Below are 20,990 nucleotides of genomic sequence, written 5' to 3'. Positions count from 1 at the left end.
GAGCGGGTGCTCTGCAAAAGCATCCCTCCGGAGTGGCGTCGCTCTGTCTCTCTCGCACCTAACGGCGACGCACAGCGAATGCGAGAGAGACAGAGCCAGCACCTTACCGACGTCCTGCTGCTCGACCTCCTCGTCCCCCTCCGACTGCACGGCCACGGCGTCGGCCCGCTGCGTGCGGCCGAGGCTCAACTCTGCCGGTTGCACATTCATCCAAAGCGTGAGTTCAATTACCCGACTAATTAGACTGAAAAAACTGAGAGCCGCCGCTTCGTCGCTCTGTCTCTCTCGCACTCGTGGGGCGTCCCGTAGGAGTGCGAGAGGGACAGAGCGACGAAAACGACTCTCGGAATCAATCTGCAGCTTCGTCTCAGCCCCCCACCCGAGGGTTGCAGCTGCAGCGGGGGCCCGGCCACCGCCACGGTCTGCACGTTGACGCCCCTCATCCTCGCGGCGCCGAAGGGCCCCGCCGAGGACACGGCCAGCGCGGACGCTGCGGGTGCAAACGAACGAAACATGGCATTTTTCGAGGGGCACGGGGGAACCTTCAACCTTCGTGCTGCCCTTTCTGACCACGGCACTGTTTTTGTGCCCGCCAACTATGAGAAATTCCTCGGGCGGGCGGGAGGAGAAAGGCGGAGAAAGGCGCCAGTGTAGTGTCACTGGATTCTGGAATCTGGATTGTCCGGCGTGCGAAGCGCCGGCGCCTCTTCCAGTGTGCCGGCAGGACACGCGCCACACGAAGCAGCGCGCCTTTTGGTGCACTTTCGTGCGGTTCTCATCGCCGCGCCCGGCCCAGCCAATCAGCGCGCGACAAGCGAGGGAAGCCCTCCGCGATGATGAGAAATTTAGACAACGGCGACCAGGTAGTTGGCGGTAGCGCCAGACTGCGCAACGCACAGTGGGCCAGAAAACCGGTGGAGGCGGCCAAAACTCTAGAGACGCGTTTTGAGCTCCAGAGTTGCAAAATGGGACTCGAACCGACCGTGTAGACCCCACCAATGGATTGCTCTCCGAACGAGGGATCCATTGGTGGGGTCACCCGCTCGGTTTTATTACCATTTAGCGACTCTGGAGCTCAAAACGCGTTTAGAATTTTGTCCGCCTCCACCGGTCTTCTGGCCCACTGTCTGACGGGACGCCGTCCTCCGGCGATGACTTGACGGCGGCGGGCCGGGCTAGTCCGACCGACCTTCCCCGCTCCCTACTCCACGCGATCCGCCTGCTCTCCGGGCCCCTGCCCCCTGCCCCCTCCAGCGGGCCTGGCTGCCGCCCGCCCCCCTCACCTGCGCGCCAACGCCCCCCTCCCCTTTAGAAACACACCTGGGCAGCGCGGACGACGGCGATCCTGAGGCCCCAGCCTTGCCGCCTGCCGCGCTGCCGCCTCGCCGAGCGAGCCCTCAGTAGCAAGGCCCGGCCCGGACCGAGAGCACGCGCACGGCTCCACGCCGCCCTCAACTTCCGCCACTTTGTGTTGTGGGCCTACACGGCCGCGATGGGTGAGTTTGCGCAGCTCCGCCACTACAACGAGGCCGCGAGCCTGAGGCCCTGGCTCGCCGAGGCGCGGCCTGCTGCAGGCCGGGGCCGCGGCGAGGTCTATGACCGTCTTTGACCAGCCGCCGCGCCGCGCAGCCCGCGCAGCTCAGCGTCGTCCGCCGACAGGTGGTGTTGGCAGATGGTTGCACCGTCCAGCGGCGCAGCCAGCACACTCACAGCACTCGGATGGCTGAGAGCGCGCCGGGGTGTGTGCTCGTGTGCGTGTAGTGGTGTGCGTGTGTCGCATGCATTAATAGTGCACGTGCGATGCGCCCTGGTCGCGGCTGTCGCCGTCGAGGACTCGCGACTCACCGTGGACGGGCAGCCTTGCGCGGTCCGCTCCGCCCACTCCGCGAGTGCGTGCCCGTGTGTGTGTGTGTGTGTGTGTGTGTGTGTGTGTGTGTGTGTGTGTGTCCGTGTGTGTGTGTGCGTCTGGCTGGATCCGCAGCCTCTGCAGGAGACGGCAACGGGCGCCAAAATAAACTCAAACGTAGCGGGAACCTGTTGCGCGCGCTGCAAACTTTTTATTCGGATTCGGTCGTGGGTCACGGGGATCGAACCATCAAACTTAGGGGACCGATCCTCGAGGACCTTTGAACCGCGGTCCCTGGCTGTGGCTTCTGCAGTGCAGGTTGAAGTCGGAAGACATGGAGTGCGAATTTCAAAGCGCACTGCTACGGAGTAACCACCAGCAGAGTCGGCAGCATAGCGCCTGACGCGAATGCAAGAGGCAGATCGGATTGCTATTGCTGGCCGTCGCCCTCCGTGGTAAAATGAACCTCGTCCACCAAGTGGAGTGCCTGGTGGTCCTGGAAGTCCTGGCCGCGGTGCGGTGCGCGGCGCGCGGGCGTGACGCTGCCGGACTGGATGTCGGCGCGTGGGAGCGGAACCGCAAGGGAAACTCGCTGCTTTCGTCTCTCGTCTTGCGTCCCCGCGACGCCGAGCACGCCATCTTTGTCTTTCGGTGCGAGCCGAATACCGAACCACCGCTTGGAAAGCGCAACAATCGCAGCAGTTAGCGGATGCGCCCAAAAAGTTGAAAATGAGCGCTGCTTGACTCTGGCACACTGTTTGCGTGAGCCTCCGCCTCCGGCTGGGCGGACGGGCGTGCGCCGTGCACGAAACACGTAACGTGCAACGCGGCAACGCGTCAAGGACCAAGGAGGCCGGGACGGGCGGAACGGGCGCGACGGGCGGCACCGAAACGCGTCGCGGGATGCTGTGTGTGCACAAGAGTGCGGCCATGCATAGTCCGGTCCGCGTAACAGCAGACTGGGACGGCTTCCTCGCGGGGTCTGGGTGTGCACAAGAGTGCGGCCATGCATAGTCCGGTCCGCGTAACAGCAGACTGGGACGGCTTCCTCGCGGGGTCTGGGCTGGCTCAGCGTGGACAGAGTCGAGTGTGGAACGCACCGAGGCGGGCCAAAAGGCCCGTGGAGGTGGTGACGCGCTTTTAGCTCCAGAGTCGCTCGCTAAAGGGACTCGAACCGAACGTGTGACCCCACCGATGGATTCCTCGTCCGGACAGCAATCCATTGGTAGGGTCACACGCTCGGTTCGAGTCCTGTTTAGCGACTCTGGAGCTCAAAACGCGTCCGAGATTTTGTCCACCTCCGCCGGTCTTCTGGCCCACTGTGGAACGTCTCGGCCTGGGCGGGCTGGGGCTGACCGCAGCCGCGAGACGGCAGAGCTTTCCCCGCGGGCCGAGACCGCGGACACAAAGCGCGAGCCGCGAGGTGTTGGGTTGGGGCGTCCCGTCGGGGAGGTCCAGGAGTCGAGTCCGTGCGAACCAGAGCGGCATTCCGGTGAAGGGATATGCCTGCCGCCTGCCCAGACTGATTCCGAGAGCCGTTTTCGTTACTCTGTCTCTCTCGCACTCATGGGGCGTCCCGCGTTGGGTCGAGAGAGACAGAGTGACGAAAACGACTTTCGGAATCAGCCTGCTGCCTCGCTGCTGCCGTGCATGAAGCACGCCTTGCGTCATCCGCAGCAACGCGGACCGGCTGTCGATCCCGCTAGGGATCGTCCATTTATAACGTAACGCTGTTTGTATTTCATACACGGTAAGCTAAACGAACTGGATTTCGCCGAGAGAGCCTCGCAAACTAAGTGAGCGTGTCGCGGTTTTGGGCCAACTCCCCGGCCAGCTGTTGAAGGCCAGCCGATCGCGAAGTCGCGGCGGGCGGTACGGCCCGCGGAGAGAGAGGGAGGGAGAGAGGGGGGAGGGGGCTTAGAATGCAGCAATACCCGCAGGCCCACGCAAGGCGCGCAAGGAGTACTGCCGGCCGGTGCCAATACCGGGCAAGCACCGTTACCTCATTAAAGCGGCGCTAGACCAGGCTCGCTGTCTCTCTCGCACTCACGGGGCGTGCCGGAGGGGCGCCAAAGAGAGAGAGAGACATAAAACCACTCGCGCGGAACAACGGCTCCGCCGAGCGCCTGCCGGGCCGGCGCTAGGCACGCCCGCTCGGCTCGGCCGTCGTGGGGTTGCCTACCCTCGACTTCACAGGCGGCAGAGCCCTGCATGTCCCCGAAGGCGGTAGGCTGGCCAGGCTGGCCAGCCGTCTGATTCCGAGCACTGCTTTCGTCGCTCTGTCTCTCTCGCACTCATGGGGCGGTCCGTAGGGGTGTGAGAGAGACAGAGCGACGGCAGGCTGGCCGTGCGTACACCCTACAGGGCGCTCCCCTTTCTGTTCCAGAGATGTCCCGGGCCGTCGCCTCCGTGTGCATGCTGCTGGTAAGTGCGCTGCTGCAGTGCAGAGCAGTTCAACCTCACTCTGTCTCTCTCACACTCATGGGGCGTCCCCCGTCCCCTGTTTGTGCAAGGGAGAGAGGCGGAGACTCGCGCGTGCCAATGTTTATGACACTCTCCCGTTTTCATTGCAGTTGGCGGTCGTCGCCGTCCTGGCCAAGGACCCCGCCAAGGCCAAGGACATGATGAAGAAGTCGATCGTGTTCGACAAGAACACCCCCGACGTCTTCTACTGCCCACAGTCCAAGCCAACCGGTGAGAGACGCCCCAGATTGCTTACCTATTTCTTATTTATTTTCGTTTCGACAAAAAAAATGGTTTGCTTTCTTTTACTATTGTTGTACTGGCAATAACGAGCAAACCTTTTCTTGCACACTACTGAGAGCCTGGCACTAACAGTGTTGTTGTTCTCTTCAGGCTTCGACAAGATGATCGTCCGCGCGCGGCCCCTGCAGAAGCTCTGCGAGCACGACGGCAACCCGCTGCCCGAGGACTACAAGAGCGACTGCTACAACGACGTGGACGAGACGACCTACGCGTGCAAGGAGAAGAAGCGCATCATGGTGCGTCTCCCGCAAGGCTACACTGTTAGAAAAGGGTCTGCTTCACGAGCGGCGGGAACAGAACGCGAGTTTTGGTTTTCGTAATAACAATCTAATATATCATGCACGTGCATACACACGTGTTTTTGTTTGGTTTTACTTAAATTTTGCAGTGCGGAAAATCTGTCCTGCCCTAAAATCGTAAAGCGTGACATTTCTAACAGTGACTGTGGGAATAGAGAGGCCCGTTCGTGTAGCAAACGACGCGACGTACAGTAAATGGTTTCCTTAAAAACAAAAACAAAAATGGGCGGTTGCGAAAAGCACCACTACAACTTCTACTAATTATAATAATCATCATAATTTGAACACTTATTCACCATCATCACCGCGTTCACGCGCATCTAACGCAGTCAGCAGAAGCTTCAATTAATTATATTGTTCATTTGTTGAGAGTTCGAGAGTTCTGCATGAGAGCTACAAATAGTTGGGCCTAGTGATCGAAATTAGGGGCTGCTAGTGGCTGAGCTAGTGAGATTCTAGTTAGATCGTATAGTTTTCTGGCTGGAGTGTACTCGAATGAACTCCTTCATTATCCTTAAAAGGGAATTCCCTGGCCCGAATGGCGGGTAAACTCCGTAGTCCAGTCGTTAGTGACGTAGTGTTAAGAAAAGTAACAAGTTTCATTGCAGTTTGTGACTCCACTTGACAGTTTGGACTGATGCTGTATCCCAGCTGCCCCGGATCGACATCAAACTCGGAAAGACGACCAAACCGTGCCCTCCGCCTTTGCCCCCGAACACTTTCAACTTGAACTCAAATCGAACGACGAATAATGTTGCGACGCTAGCTTTTGCTTTTCCCGCCCGCAGTGCCGTAACGACCACATCGTCTCCCAACGTTTACAAACTTGTCGACCCAACGACGCAGCGACGCGGCGCAGCAGGCACCGCCAGAGCGCCTGGCTGCTCGGAGGGTGGGCACCCTGGGCAACCCGTGGCGGATCCAGAGCATCCAGAGCCGGCCTGAGGTAGAGCCCTGCATTATCCCTTCGGGGATGTAGGGCTCTAGCCAGCCTAAGCGAGGGAAAAGTAGCATTTTTGCCTACTTACAGGGGCAGCGTATTGCTCTTTGCCTACCTTTCAGGCGGCTATCTAGGGGTCAAGGAGGGTAATTGTCTCCCCCCCTCCAAATGGATGAGGCGCTCTGGGGCGTTCCGGCGGTGGTTCCTCTGCTCGCGGACTGGTTCTACCCCACAGCGACCGACCGACTGACCAACCAACCCGAGCGGCTCCGGTCCGGCGCCATACACCCCCGCCTCTGCGCTGCTAACACCTCCTGGTTTGTCTTACAGAAGCGATTGGTGAAGCCCAAGTCAGCAGACGCTGAGAGCACAGCGATCCCTGACGCGTCTGACGCGTCCGACCTCCCGGCTGAAATCCTCTAACTTAGTCCTCCATATGGTAACCACCTACTACCTACTCAATCCGTGTTCTCCTCCATCCCCCCTTTTCATTTTCTTTGCACTTTCCATCTCATTTTTTTCCACTTCATTTTTCCTCCGTTCTGGAAAGAACGCTGTGCTTTTTTTTCGCCTGTCCACTGTCTTGACTCTTGTGAATGTTGGAGTTTTGTGCAGCCTCAACGGTCAATCAGAATCCTGCCAACAGAACAACAGGCGAGCAGTGGGACTCTCTGTCTCTGTCGGCTGTGTCAAGGCTGTGTCATGGCTGTGTAGTGCGTAGTGCATCAGTGCATCCCATTCCCTGTTTGCTTGCAGTTGCTTGCAGCAAGCCGTGCGTGCCACGCTCTGCACGTCTCTGCAGTGTTTCCTGTCGTGTGCCTCCTTTGTCGCCTTTCTTGTCTCGTATTGTCCCTTTTTATTCTGCGCGTTCAGGGAAGTCCCATAGTGTCCGACTGGTTGCGCCTTTCTCTATGGTTGATTGACGTAGAACTCTCTGACGTTTTGCATTCGACCTTCCCTGTTTCTTCTATCCTTATCGTTCTCAGATGCTTTATATACAACATGCTTCAACCATTAAGTCAAAAAAGGTGTTGCTAGTTGCTTGGATGACTTTTAATCTTTACCGCTGTTGACATTGAGTTAAAAAGGTCCTTTCTCCCTTTTAAAGGTCGCAATATTTCTTGATTTTTTACTTTAGCGTATTGTTGATACTTCTGCATGGGCTTGATGATGAACAGTTGGAAGTTCAACTCATTTTATTGCGTATGGTTGTAAAATGTTCCTTGCATTCTCTTTCCTTTTTTTAGAAATACATGAAAGCTTTTACAAACGAGGAGGCCAGTGCTTCTGAATGGGGTCGGAAGACGGTAAGACCAGACGTTGCAAAAAAATGTACATTTGTAATTATTTGAAGGAATCTTGGATAACTTTAACCTTTATCAGAAACTTGAATATTTGACCAAAAGCATTCCAATGAAATGGGTATTTCTATTGTATGCAGCTCCCTTTGATCATGTTCTGGATATGTTCTAACAAAAGTAAATTTGTGGATATAGCATGTCATTATATTTTTCACTATCTGCGGTGGCTCCACTTCCGTCTAAGCTGAAATTCATTAGTGGACCTTTCCTTTTTGCATGAATCAAATATTTTCTTATATTGATTTTTCAATTGTCGATTATACTGCACTCTACTTCTGTGTACCTTTGGTCATTGGTTACAACCCTTCTAGAAACTCTTTCAGTTGGATGGTGTCCCTGACAATCTTATTTATGAAAGCCTGTTGTGTACCATAAACAAATGTTTCTCATATCTCTTCCTCTCACAAAAGCATCCTGTGTAGTGACTAACATTCATGTCTTTGCATGAATTGGGTGGTAATTCATATAACTCTTTTGTGATGTCTGCTAAAAATGCATGTTTGGTCTGAACTGCTGGCTCTAAAAATTCTTTTTAAATCGTGGTAAGTAAGCAAAATTTAAGAAATTATTTGTATAAAATTTGCAATTTGATCAGTTGATCACCCTTGGTCATGAATGATCTGACCATATTTTGCTCTAAGTAATTTACTTGAAATTTACCTCAACTTTAAATTGTGCAGATGCGGATGCACCCTCCTGGGACAGACAACGCAGATAACCACTACCCGTTTGTGCGAAGCAACGACAAAGTCATCAAAGTAAAGTCTAACCCAAGAAGCAAGAGTCAAACTCAGAAGAGGCGGAACAAGCATCAAAATTAGTTAATTGTTAATGTAGGGTCCCCAGTTGGGTCCCCAGTTATGAATGATCTTCATAAGAAACAGTCCTCTTATAGTGCTTTTGCACATCACAGAGAAAACTTTTCTGTTTAATAACCACACTAGTTAAGAACAGTTTAACTATACTTTCTACTGGAAACAACAACTGACAAGCATTTGGTTACAATCAATATTAAGAATTTCCCAGAGAGCAAATTCAGCTTAATTGGTTTGTACCTCAGCTTTGAACTTGAACCAAATTTGCTTTGCACAGCAAATTTGAAGATTTCTGCAGGTGGTGCTCGTTAGAAAGTAACCAGTTTTCAGTGGCTGAGTATAAACTGTAACTTATGTCTGTGATTTCTATGCCATCTGCAGAACAAGCCATATGACTCAATGAAGTCTCAGTGGCTTGTTACGACTTCAACTGAGGCGTTAGTTAAGGATGTTTGACAACAACAAAAACAATGTTTGATTAATCTAGGCTGTCTATTATCTTTTGTACATAACATAGCAAAAATTAAATCCATGAAACTAAATAAACATTTCTAAAACTTTAATGAAAACAAACTGAAAATTTGTTTTATTTTTACAAAAAAAAGTAACATTATTAATGAAGTGATCAGGCATTCCACAAGTACAATAAAATTCTCAAGCAACTAGAAATTCATTAATAATACAATAAATGAAGTATACAATGTTTCTGTTTGTTTTGCTTTATAAATAAATGTTTTTTAAGTTATAGACCTTAGCTTTCTACCCCATATGCTGAACTAAATTACTTTCAACCACATATGAGGGTTTTGAGGCTCTCATGATACGCACTTCATAAAGAGGAACTCTATCACCTTTTAAGGAAGCCAGTTTGACAACAAACTTTCAAGTTGAAGTCTGATAAATAATTGAATTAGAAAGTCAAAGTGTAAAGGTGACCACCACGGATCTAGGCCGTGTGGCCACTGCCAACTCTCCTTCATCTAGTAAAAAAATAATGAAAAATATCTAGTCTACCAACTTATGTCTTGCCCAAGGGTGAAAAATGGATGGTTTGCTTAATTAAATCCAAATTTCTACAACAACAAAAAAAAAAAAAAAGGAAAGAGAGAAGGAAACAACACCAAAACAGGCCTCCTCACTATTGTCTCAGAATACTTTTTTCTCTGTCATCAGAGTCTTGCTCATCATGGGCCTCTGAGTGATTGCCACCCACTGAGGTTTGCAGTCTACACTCTCAGGAAATTTTCAGATTCTGAAGAGATGCTCGTGTGAAGCTCATAACTGCTACTGTGTGGTCCTGTTCAAATAGGATAATATGAGCATGATGCAAAATGCTGTGTTGACAGATTCTTGTTAACACTAAAATTTTCATAAGTATTCTTTGACAAGTACTTATAACAAACTCGTTTATTTATCAATTTTTTAATTTAAGGACATTACACAGGAAGAATTTGATAGAGATTTTATGTCTGTGATTCATCATTAGTACAACTGGCCTATATATGTCCATCACTAGATAAAAATCAAATGTACATAGCATAATAACATAAGGTTTATACTTATTTCTTACTTGGGAGGGGAGTGTCTTACTTATATACAGATGCCTTCTTTTAAAACAGCGATATTTAGAGATCTTAGTGATGCTTTGTACAAAATATAAACTGTTTTCTTAACACACTGCTCTGTAGGAGCCATAGCCAACAACTGTTAATATTGCACAATATTGTTTATACAACAGAATAAATACACTGCGAATCTGAAAGCAAACACATTGCAAACCACTTATCTATTGCCCTCTGCACACCAAGCTTATGAGCAGTCTACCGTGCTTTAAAGTCAGCAATACAACAGACTATTGCATACAATCCCCAAATGATTGATGATAAAACATAGTTACTGAAGGATATGGTTTGTGTACACTAATCAGGACATTGAACTGTCCTTAAAAACAAAAGAAACCAAATAAAAGAACACTAAAACTATTGCTAGTTATCAGCCAACATTCATTGGCAGCACAATTGTGAGAACAATCAATACAGAAGTTACTCAGACAGACACTAACCACGCAATGAAAAGAACTGTGCTCAGCATCAAGATCAATATGAGATAAAGAATACACCAAATAAGATCCAAATGCCGTTTCAAATCAAGATAGAGGCATAACAACCTCATTGTATAGTATAAAATTGAGGAAAAGAAAATCATTAACTGCTCAAGGTATGCTAGGACGTTTTGCCCTAGTTAAAAATAATCAACAGCAGATAAGCTCTTTAAAGAAGTTCCATACAAATACACTTAAAAACGAAAAACAATGGAAAGACATATTCAGTCACAATGTGAAGCTCAAAGAAGAAAGGGTGAATTATCACATTACCCACAAATTTCATTGCAAATATCTTTGCATGCTGAGGGGGTAATTTTAATCCTATAAAGAGCATATGGGTGCTGGTATTTCTGTGCATTGCATCTACCTAAAGCTAGAATTTAACTGGCTCTGAGTCCATCAAGCAGACAAATCAACCAGTTAAATGTTTGAAAATTAATAGTTTTATGTTTCACACGTAAAATACTATATCTTTCTTTGTGCAAGACACAAAAATTAACTCTCAATACTATGCATAAAACCTTAATAATTAAATAGAGTTCAATAAATAATAAAATAAAAATCTGAATTAGCACTCTACAGGCAATAAGATAGTGGAGAAATCATAGTGGCAAGATTTGGAGGGAAATCCTCTCTTCACTCATCTCTATTCCAGAAATTATTCTAGGCTGAAACTTCGCAAACCTTGGAATCCATAGTTCAAAATAAGTGGTCAACAATGTCCTCAAACTGCAGTTAAAATGCAAAAGAAGCAACATGAGTGCAACAGATTTTATTCAAAGAAGCCAATTGAAGTGGCATGGTTTCACATCTTTAACAAACATGAATGCAATCCATTATATTACACTTTAAAAGAGACTCTTAGTATAAAATATGAACCAATGTTTATTGGACCAACAGGTAATGTATCAATTTACATTCCAGAGCTTATTATCTGTCCCATGGTTACAAATAAATCAGTAATCTGATAATGATATCACAGTCCACTGTGACAATAGTTCAGAACCTTCCATATACACCATTAACCAAAATTGCTTTCCTTGGACAATCATCAACACCCATTTCTATGAGGACATTGTCTATCAGCAGCAGTCACAGCACACTTCTTAACAGTGCACAGAGGGCGACAAATAAAGTGTATGTTTGAGCCTGCAGAGGTATGGCGTTCCATAATTATGGCTAAAAGTGGAAATCCTGTTTTCCTTATTACAAAATGTCCTGGATCAAAATCTAGACCTGAACCTGAAAATGAAAAGTATGCATTTAGTCAAAATGAAGAAAAGAAACAAAAGATAGACACAAAAAGCTGAGGAGTTTATGAGACTAGTACTCACTTCACATTTGTATAACTGTTCCATTACTTGCTCAGGTTGAGCCTGCTGATCAGTGGATTGCAGTTGTTGTTGGGGTGTACCATTAGGTGTGGTACTAGGGGTGCTTGGGGCCGTGCGGCCGTACTTTTCATGGATGCCACGGTGCCTCTTCAGGGCAAATCGATCAGAGAAAGCAACATCACAAATATCGCAGCGATGAGGCTTTTCTCCAGTGTGCACCTGAAAGAATACGAATATGTACATGAATGTAGTCTGCACAACTTGACAGTATCATTACACATTAGCACTGTTTATACACCCTTTCCTCACCTTGTTGTGGTTTTTGAGATGTGTGGCTTGATTGAATGACGATCCACAAATTTCACATCGGTAGGGTTTTTCCCCTGTATGAATACGTCGATGGTTCCATAAAGTAGAATGACGTGCAAACACTTTGTCACAAACCTAGGGATAAGATGATGCTATAATGGTGTTGACAGAGAAAGATGACTTCAAGTGAAACAAAGATTTAGTGCCGTTACCTCACACTGATATGGGCGTTCACCACTATGAATTCTTTCATGATTTTTCAAATGTGGACTCTGAGAGAACTGCATTCCACACACTCCACATTTATAAGGTTTTTCACCTGCAAGAGTAACAAAGATTTAGAGAAATCCTTCAAAAATTGAAACAACAAACAAATAAAATGATAAAGAGTAGTACAGATAAAATTCTTAGTTTTCAAATTAACTTAAATTTTGAAAAAGGAAATCCATAAAGAGGAAACCACCATCTTAACTCATTTTCTGGTTAAACAAATTTTTTTCCAGCAACTAAAGTGAAACTGCCCAAAGCCAATCTTTTGCACTCAGATCAGAAGATTGGCAGCAACAAACGTCCTGAATTTGAACCTTGGTTGCTGAAGGACAGAAGCAAGACTTAATTCTTTTAAGAGAAGTTAAAATCCTTAAGTAAACAAATCCAAAACTATTTACAGCCACATGAGGAACCTCTGTCCTCGCTCGTCTCTTAAGCCTCAGCCAGCTTCCCACCTCATGAATTCGGTCTTGTGTTCATTGGTTTGTAAGATTCAAAACCAAACAGCTAGGGGTTACTTAATCTTAATATCAATAAAATTTTGTTGTCCTTTTCAGCCCATTGGTACTAAGCAATAAATTTGAAACCAAGAATTATTGCCATGAAGAACAGTTTCTAGTGAGCTTAAAATGCTTGTGATGGGTGCACTTCCATTTAAAATATTGCAAATCTCTGGTAAATAACCTATCAGATAACCAACAAAAACCAATGGTGTCCTTGACAAATGACTGAATGCCAAATAGTTCAAAGATATACTAAGTCAGATATTTAATAGATTAAGCCCAAAAGGCACCCAAGGGAAAGGCAAGACATCAATTAGGTTCACAAATACACAAAACAAATGTAATTTGAAGTAATAGAAAGGAAAAGATGCAATGGGAATGAGCCATTCCCAAATGACTACTCCATTAATGTTGTGATGGAACACAGAGCCTCCTTATTAATCTGACTGGCAATTCTAAATTGAATCCTTTCATTAACAGTTAATTGGTCTTGGAACATTGGAAATGCTGTTTTCCATACCCGATAAAAACCAAAATTTAAGACATTTGAGTGAATGGTAGGAGGATCTTAAAGAAAAATGTAAATGCATAAATATTAATTAATTAAGCCCCTTTCCAAAGTCATGAATAGGAAGAACCCAAGCAAAGCCAAATGAGACAGAAACACAATTTACTGAACCTGAGCAAGGTGGACAGTTATTTTAATAAATATAAGCAGAACTAGTCTCTATCTAGGGAATTCGAAATTGAATCCTTGCCTGTATGAACCCTCCCATGATTCTTGAGGTAGGCGGCTTTGGCGAAGGCAAGGCCACAAATTTCACATTTAAATGGCTTGTCACCAGAATGTAAGCGTTTGTGGCTCCACAGAGATGAGTAGCGACTGAAGGTGCCGTCACACACGTTACAGTGGAATGGTTTGTCCACCGCATGGCTGCAGGCAGGGAGAAACAGAGGTACACAATGAGAGAATTGCAAAAAAATCACCTGTGTGAAGGCGCCTGTGGCTCCACAATGAGGAATATCGGGCGAAAGCAGCACCACATGTATCACATACATGTCGCCTTGGCTTTTCAATCAGCTCTCTATCAACAAATTCGGTTTTAAGAAATTTACAAAACTAGTACAAAAAAGAGAGGCTAAAGTAACTACAGCAAATTAGAATTTCCCTCACAGAAAAAAACAACAAAAACAATAATCATATGAGACAAGAGAAAGGATATTAAAACAAATAGATGTTCCGGATGCACTGGGTAAAATTCTTTTTAGACCAACCAAAACAGTAAATATCTCTCTACCATAGTAACTATTGATTAAAGTAAATAGTAACAAAAACAGAAGCTAGATTCCCTACCAGTTTTCATTTTAATATCATATTCTGAGCAAAGTTTGGAAAATAAAAGCTTACCTCCTTGCACCACCAACGAAAATGATGCCGGATCCATTACATTTCTGACACTTGGTCACAGTTGCCATACCCCTGCGCTTCACAGGATGATGGCCAGGTTTTGCTGATGAGACCTCAGAGGCCTCTCCACCAGAATTTTCAGCTGTACCATTTCCAGGAAAGACAGGTTGCTGTTGCTGCTGCTGCTGCTGGGCGGCAGACTCCAGACAACTTCCACATTTGACAAATTTTCCCTTCTTTTTATTATGCTGGTCACAAGGCACTTCCACACCACAGGAATTACAGCACTTTGGCGCAGCAGGAGCCTTGTGCATCCTGAAAGAAAAAAAAAAAAAAGAGAAAAAGAAGTAATTTGATTAACTTGACACAACAACAGAGAGAAAAGAAAAAGAATTTTTTGATCCTTACTGATTCTTGTGGGCTTTGAGTTCACCAGGCATGCTAAATACCGCACCGCAAATATCACAGGTGTGTTGTTGTCTGTCAACAGATCCAGCAGATGGTTGTTGAGCAGAATTGACGACCTGTGAGTTACCAGGAGCAGCAGCTGCAGCAGGATTTGCGTTGGCAGTGTGAATGCGCTTGTGGTGATTGAGTAGCGTTAAATGGCCAAACACCAGTCCACACACATCACATTTGAACGTAGCAGTAGATGCAGCTGCTGCTAACGACATTTGATTGACAAGGGCATAATTGTACCTGAAGAAACAGAACAAAATTGTCAATCTCAAGTTTCGATCTTATTAGGTTAAAAGTTGAAGGTACCTTAAAGTGACAAGCTTACCCAAATGGCTGAGCTACATCAAATCTGTAACAGGCTTTGTCATCACCCTGTCCTTTTGGTACCATATTAACATTGTAACAGAAGGGAAAGTCTACAGGATTCCCTTTATCTTCTTTGCTTTTGTCAGTTTGGTACATTTGTGCAGCACCAGGTGCTTGCTGCTGTTGTGGCGGCGGCTGCTGCTGCGGCTGCTGCTGTTGCATACTTGGGTCGAACATCGTGGATGTTGGTAAAAAGGCAACTGCCTTTCAACTAGATTAGAGAAAATCAAAAATGGTTTGTTCGGATGGAACCAACTAAACCTGTGATGCAAAGAAGATGTTTTAAAAATATTGATAAAAATATAAACCAAAAAAGAAATTTGAGGAATATTCTTACCTTTCCTGCTGAGTAGAAATTAACGCATTATTTATGAAGCTGTGATCAGTAAAGAAAGATAAAAGAAAGAATTAAAAATCATAGCCCAAGCCACATTAGACGTAAAACATGTTAATTCAAAGAATATAATGTAAAAGTATTCAATTTTCAACGCTTCTAGGACCCAAGAAGACCGAAATTATATACAGCGTCGTTCGTAATTGCTAAGACTGAGAGTCTAGAGGTGAAATAGGAAAAGTGATCGTTTTAGGCAAAAACTAGAAGATGGATTTTAGGTTGTCATCAATGACCACATCATTTACTAAATATAAATTTCGCAATAAAACGAGCATTCGCTGTAAAAGATCGAATGCTAGGCAAAACCGCGACAAGTTTATTTCAATGTTTTTCTGAAAAGCGTCGTAAATAAAGCAAACATAGCGGTTGGGAATTTCCTAACCTACGAGAACTAAGGCGACAGTCCGACCGACCACCCTATGGCTTGTACGCTTGGTGGGGGTATGGTGGAAATGCCGTGATGCCTCGCTTCGTTCAACCATAAGCCCATGAAAAACACAAATTAATGGGGCCGAAACCGACAAAACGGGACACGGCGCCCATGGCTGAACATTTCCGAATGTGTTTAGCCGCCACGGAGGGGATGCGGCGATATATTATGTCACCAAACAATGCTCCTAAGCCCAGGGTCAAGCCGCAAGGAAAGAGAGGACCCAAACTGTCGGATAAACAGCACCCCCAAACTGAGACAAGGGGAAGCTAAGTGGGCCTATCTACAGACGCAAAACCGTTCCGGCATCGTAAACAAACTACTTTCACAAAAAAGTCGGTTGTACCTTCGATAAACAAGGTGCAGAAGAGTTTCCACATACGCCTATCTCGCTCTACCGCAGCGTCCGCCATTCCACCATTGAAAACATTCTTCTTCTCTCTCTTCAACGTCGCGTGTGTCACAATGCTGCCAACAGCCATAATGATCGTGAAGTGCATGCAACGACAGTCTGGCGGAAGTTTTGTTTCAAATTAAGGATGAATTGCAAGGAGGAGGGCAAAAATCAAGTTCCCTTGGTATGATGCCTTGGAAATATGCTGAAATCATTGGATTCTATACCCAGCATTATTTTATTTTGATTCCAGCAGCGTGTCGGCATGCAGCCCCACTTCCGCGTCCGACTACAGCGTCTATATCCGGCACCGGTAGGCGGGACTGAGCAGTTTTCGTATTTTGCGTTTCTTTCTCTGAAGTTTGTGTTTTAGTGAGGGTCCTTACAGACCAGACATGATAAAAATCAAACTCAAAATATCAGGAAAAAATATGGGGCTTTATTAGCAAACTTTTACAGTTGGGGAAAGGTCAACAACTAATCATTTGTGATGAGACAAAATTATCTAACTACAAAATCAATAAAATTAAATAAATAAATAGTTATATTTTCAATCCTCTTAACTGATAAATGAATCATGAATACAAGAAGAATTGGGTAACATTGATTCCTACCCCAGATCACTCCAAATTCAACAAAAATGGTACTCCAGAGCTGCAAATAAGCATAGGAGCGCAGAGCATCCATAACCCAAGTGCGACAGAAATAAAATATATAATAACCTAGCAAAGAGTGCATACAGTAGATTGAGGAGGTATTATGTTGGAATAAATAACTTAGCACCATTTGGTTTGTCAACCACATGAAATTGAGACAGAATCTACCTTCACAGCAGAGTTAAATAATGAGTATTCAGTTCTTGTGACCTCGGCAATATGAACTAATTTCTCATGATTATACATTTAAAGTTGCTTGGAGTTCACATCACCAATATTCACTGGGTCTGCCAGTTACATAAGTATCACTTTACTTAAAGCTAGAGCGCTACTGAAAGTTGAAGACCACGTACCACCCTTTCATCAATATTGGAAAAATACAAATAATATATAAAAGGACACTTAAGTTGACATTGTACCCAGAAACTAGAACTACTTTTTTGCAGAATAGGTAGGATAAATTTAATTTTTAAAGAAATAGCACAAAACTAATTTGAAATAATATGAACAGTAAGATTAAATTACAGGAACACTGCCACCAAATATGCACTATCTAGGCAACTTTATTCTGTTACAGTGTGGATCATCTTTTTCCTCAATATTCTACATTGTCGAGGGGATTCAGAATTGAAGCCAAATAGTAAATAAATACTGTCATTGATCCACTCCAGCTCATGATCACAGGTCAGAACAAAATCTTACATGTAAGACATCAGCTCTTATTAATGCTATTCTATTCAATACACATGCACACATTCCAAGCGATGCCAGCTAAAACTTAGACAACAAAGACTTTCTTTAGATAAAATCACAGATGAAAGTATGTAATTTTGACTTAGCATAGCTAAGAAAATTATTATTATTATTGCAATATACGGTTTAGCTGACCAAGAAGGCAGACAACACCTATAGCAACCTCCTGTTGCCTATGTTTGACAAGAGTAAAGAAGGAGTGGAAATGTGGTATCATGAATATAATAGTGTAAGCATACAAAGCAATCAAATATGCGAAATTCTCTTACATCTTTTCCACAAGGCAAAAAGATATCAAACAGAAAGTTAGGATTTCACTGATAACAGAGGTAGTAGGGAGACCTTTGGCAAGAGTTGATCTTTGGTGCACACATTGAAGGCTTGTTCATAGATTTTTGTAGGTTTTAACAGAGTCCAGATAGAAGCTGGAAGTGCTATAAGACCATTTTTGGAGATTTTTACAAGGAAATGAAAAAAAAAATGGCTCACTAAGTAGAAATGCCAAATTAAAAATTTAAAAATCAGTTCATGTCAGTCTTTTAAAGGTATATCACAACTAAGACTGGACAAAATGCATCAAATACAAAATTTCGCTCATAAAAATTTATATTGTCTTGCATTGTGATTAATAGTTTTCACTGTGTGCCATTAGTAGGAAGAACTGGGAATGACGCTTTGTTGGTCTGTAACCACGCACAAATTTCTTCCACCAGTTTGTCTCTTGGAACTTCAACTTCTTTGCGAGTAGCTACTTCTCGGAGCTTGACAATGCCACGAGCTAATTCTGATTCACCAATAATCACTGTTAAAGGTATACCAGACTCCTCACAGTACTGCAGTTGAGCCAGCAATTTGGGGTTGTTTTTGTAAGAGTGTTCAACCTGTAACATGTGAGTACATGTGATCATAGTTTCAAGTTTGTCAGAAATATAACAGAATATCTTGCACTCCAATACCACTTAAACTGTAAATTACCTTGAGACCAGCATCCCACAGTTCACAACAAATCTTCATTCTATCCTGGACTAAATTCTTCTGAGCAACCGCAACAAAAGCTTGGACTTCAGTGGTTCGTTGTTTGAAGCCTGATGCTGCATGTTTAGCCTCCATCACGCTGAAGAGGCGTTCAACACCAATACTAACACCCACACATGGAACTGCTCTGTTCTTTGGATCAAACATTCCAACCAGATTGTCATAGCGGCCCCCACCAGCAACACTGCCAACTCCCACATCACCGTCACCGTCACCTGAAAAAAAGAGGATACAGAAAATAAAGTTGAATATTCTGTAGGAACAGTTCAGGCCAACTTCAAGTCAAGAAGCAAATAAGTTACAACTCACCAAGCAACACAGCTTCATAAATTACACCAGTGTAATAGTCCAGACCTCTAGCAAGACTTAAATCAAATGAAGTGATGTTGTCCACCTTGTAAAGCTTTGCATAGTTCAAGAAGAGCTTCATGGACTCAAGTCCTGCCTGTGCAGCCTTGGAAGTCTTAAGCTTAGGATCTGCCAGGAGTTGTTCTACTAATTCCAATCCTCCATTAAGCCTCACATATTCACCGATCCTATCAGCCGCTTCCGGATCAAGCTGCTTTTCATGAATCATTTCAGTGCGGACTTCTTCCCATGGTGTCTGAAAAAATGATCAATAATAAAATACATTGAAGAGAACTTAAAGATTAAACAAAGTCTGATTGCTTGTGGAGCTTTATTCACCTTGTCAAGTTTGTCCACAGATGAGCAAATTGTGCGGAATTTATCATTGGGCACTCCACATGCCTCAAACATTCCATCAAGAATTTGACGGTGGTTCACTTTTACTTTGAATGACCCCAACTGCATATCATTGAGAATCTCAGATACAATCCTGACACATTCAATGTCAGGCAGCATGGGATCATATTGGCCAGCGATATCAAAATCCTAGAATAAGAGAGAAAAACAAAAATATTTATTACCAGATAAGAAAATTATAGTTCATTAAAAAATAAGTATTGACTTACACATTGCAGGAACTCCCTGAAACGGCCTTTAGTCATGGCAGGGTTGTCTCTGCGATAAACCTTGGCAATTGTGTATCGCTTAATGTTGGAAATCTTGTTCATAGCCAGATAGCGAGCAAAAGGCACTGTGAGGTCATACCGAAGGGATAAAAGTTCCCCTCCTTGGTCTGCCAGATCATAAATTAGTTTAGAATCTTCACCATATTTTCCAGTAAGAACTTCCTGCAAACCAGAGACAAAAAAATATACGTAATCGTGTGGCTGTTGTGACAAAGATAAAAGAACAAACTGGTGCATTATGTGGGACTCATTTCTCACAAGAGACATAAAAAGTAGTAAATACCTTGAGTTCAAAAATGGGAGTATCTATAGTCTCAGCGCCATGGCGTTTAAAGACATCAACAATCTTAGCCAGGACTTCCTGACGCAGTGCCATCTGTTGAGGATTGTAGTCTCTTGTACCCTTTGGGGTTTTAAGGGTAAACTTATGGGGAGCATCATCAGTGGTGATTTTGGCTTTCAGAGCCAATAGCTTTGCAACTTCTTCATCAATCTACAAGGTTAAGCAAAAGATAGTTTGTCAGTATCTTTGTAAAAAATGAAGAAAACCCTGACACAATGAAAGCAATGGTCTAGCCATTGCTGGAGAACCTATCACCAACCTGATGAACCGTTAGAGCTGAATTAGAATATTGAGCACAAGAAGATTGAAACCTTCCAACCCTCATCCCAAACGAAGCCAAGCGAGCAGTCAAACTAATGAGTCGCATTGTGACGAGATGTTTGAATGCCCACAGTTATTGGTTTTAAAAGGAGATTACGCGGAGCTGTCAATTCATCTGAGAACCACCAAGACAAAAATTGTGCAAAATGAATGAGATTGGAGGATTTGTTCTTCAAGGAAATCTCCTCATGGGGAAAAATGCAAAGTACCTCATAAAATGTTAATCTAAGCTCAAAAAGTAAGTAGGGGCTTGGAGAGGAATTGATGCAAGGACAATGAAATTCACATACTAAGCTAACATAAAGATAAAAGGCAGTTGGTGGTAGTAACTTCTAATTAAAATGACACCTCCAATTTCTCCAGACTTAAATCAGTAAGAGGGAGTATAAAAGGTTGGTAATACGTAAAACAGATGATGCAATATTGTATCAGGAAAGAGATTTCATCCAGACTTGGTTATTACCTTCTCTTTTGGAGCCTTGGCAGTTTTCAGTTGACGAACTACATCACCCTGCACTTTAATTTGTTCTTGCAAGTTTTCCTTGGCGACATCACCCATGATGTTACAAAACTTAGGAACAGGGAAAATATTTACTGAAATATGTTCAACAAAAGCACATGGACAGAATCTCAGCTGTGCACTGCACGATGCTTCTGCTCCGTGGCCGTGGTCTAGATCTAGTTTTCAGTTCTAGGAACTCGCTAACCTTCTCATACCTTTTCCAGGCTGACCACCAAGCGCGAGTAGCCGTAATTAATCACAAATTGATGTAAGAAGATCAGACAATAAAAAACTGAAAATTTTTAATTTTTATATTTTATTAAATGATCAATCCATTCGATGCTCATC

The 20,990-nt window shown here is 44.6% G+C and overlaps 3 protein-coding genes across 8 annotated transcripts; 1 reads left to right on the top strand and 2 right to left on the bottom strand.

Annotated features, from left to right (window-relative positions):
- Positions 1-1,369: 1,369 nt before the first annotated feature.
- On the top strand, positions 1,370-9,125 carry LOC117640041. 2 transcript variants are annotated; one of them, XM_034376240.1, is made up of 6 exons: positions 1,370-1,496; positions 4,233-4,270; positions 4,420-4,540; positions 4,703-4,848; positions 7,099-7,158; positions 7,893-9,125. In XM_034376240.1, exons 1-6 carry the CDS (start codon positions 1,493-1,495, stop codon positions 8,031-8,033), a joined length of 510 nt encoding a protein of 169 aa, XP_034232131.1. In that variant the 5' UTR covers positions 1,370-1,492; the 3' UTR covers positions 8,034-9,125. The 2 variants fall into 2 exon arrangements, with proteins under 2 accessions (XP_034232131.1, XP_034232132.1); XM_034376241.1 differs by lacking the exon at positions 7,099-7,158.
- Positions 9,126-9,416: 291 nt separating this feature from the next.
- Positions 9,417-16,081, bottom strand: LOC117640039 (zinc finger protein 665-like). 4 transcript variants are annotated; one of them, XM_034376234.1, is made up of 10 exons: positions 15,951-16,081; positions 15,118-15,156; positions 14,740-15,041; positions 14,364-14,654; positions 13,956-14,270; positions 13,306-13,481; positions 11,987-12,093; positions 11,775-11,909; positions 11,466-11,684; positions 9,417-11,373 (listed from the first exon to the last, which is right to left on the bottom strand). In XM_034376234.1, the coding sequence occupies exons 3-10, from the start codon at positions 14,955-14,957 to the stop codon at positions 11,362-11,364; spliced, it is 1,473 nt and encodes a 490-aa protein (XP_034232125.1). In that variant the 5' UTR covers positions 14,958-15,041; positions 15,118-15,156; positions 15,951-16,081; the 3' UTR covers positions 9,417-11,361. The 4 variants fall into 4 exon arrangements, with proteins under 4 accessions (XP_034232125.1, XP_034232128.1, XP_034232126.1 ...); XM_034376237.1 differs by lacking the exon at positions 13,306-13,481 and adding an exon at positions 13,535-13,632 and having other exon boundaries at positions 15,951-16,078; XM_034376235.1 differs by lacking the exon at positions 15,951-16,081 and adding an exon at positions 15,557-15,743.
- Positions 16,082-16,417: 336 nt separating this feature from the next.
- Positions 16,418-20,839, bottom strand: LOC117640038 (histidine--tRNA ligase). 2 transcript variants are annotated; one of them, XM_034376232.1, is made up of 8 exons: positions 20,604-20,762; positions 20,079-20,255; positions 19,760-19,969; positions 19,417-19,638; positions 19,130-19,336; positions 18,752-19,046; positions 18,383-18,657; positions 16,418-18,288 (listed from the first exon to the last, which is right to left on the bottom strand). In XM_034376232.1, the coding sequence occupies exons 2-8, from the start codon at positions 20,184-20,186 to the stop codon at positions 18,043-18,045; spliced, it is 1,563 nt and encodes a 520-aa protein (XP_034232123.1). In that variant the 5' UTR covers positions 20,187-20,255; positions 20,604-20,762; the 3' UTR covers positions 16,418-18,042. The 2 variants fall into 2 exon arrangements, with proteins under 2 accessions (XP_034232123.1, XP_034232124.1); XM_034376233.1 differs by lacking the exon at positions 20,079-20,255 and having other exon boundaries at positions 20,604-20,839.
- Between the last annotated feature and the right edge of the window lie 151 nt (positions 20,840-20,990).

The sequence above is a fragment of the Thrips palmi genome, unplaced genomic scaffold, assembly GCF_012932325.1.
Source record: "Thrips palmi isolate BJ-2018 unplaced genomic scaffold, TpBJ-2018v1 HiC_scaffold_12, whole genome shotgun sequence".
Classification (NCBI taxonomy): domain Eukaryota; kingdom Metazoa; phylum Arthropoda; class Insecta; order Thysanoptera; family Thripidae; genus Thrips; species Thrips palmi.
This window is presented reverse-complemented; position numbering and strand designations above follow the sequence as displayed.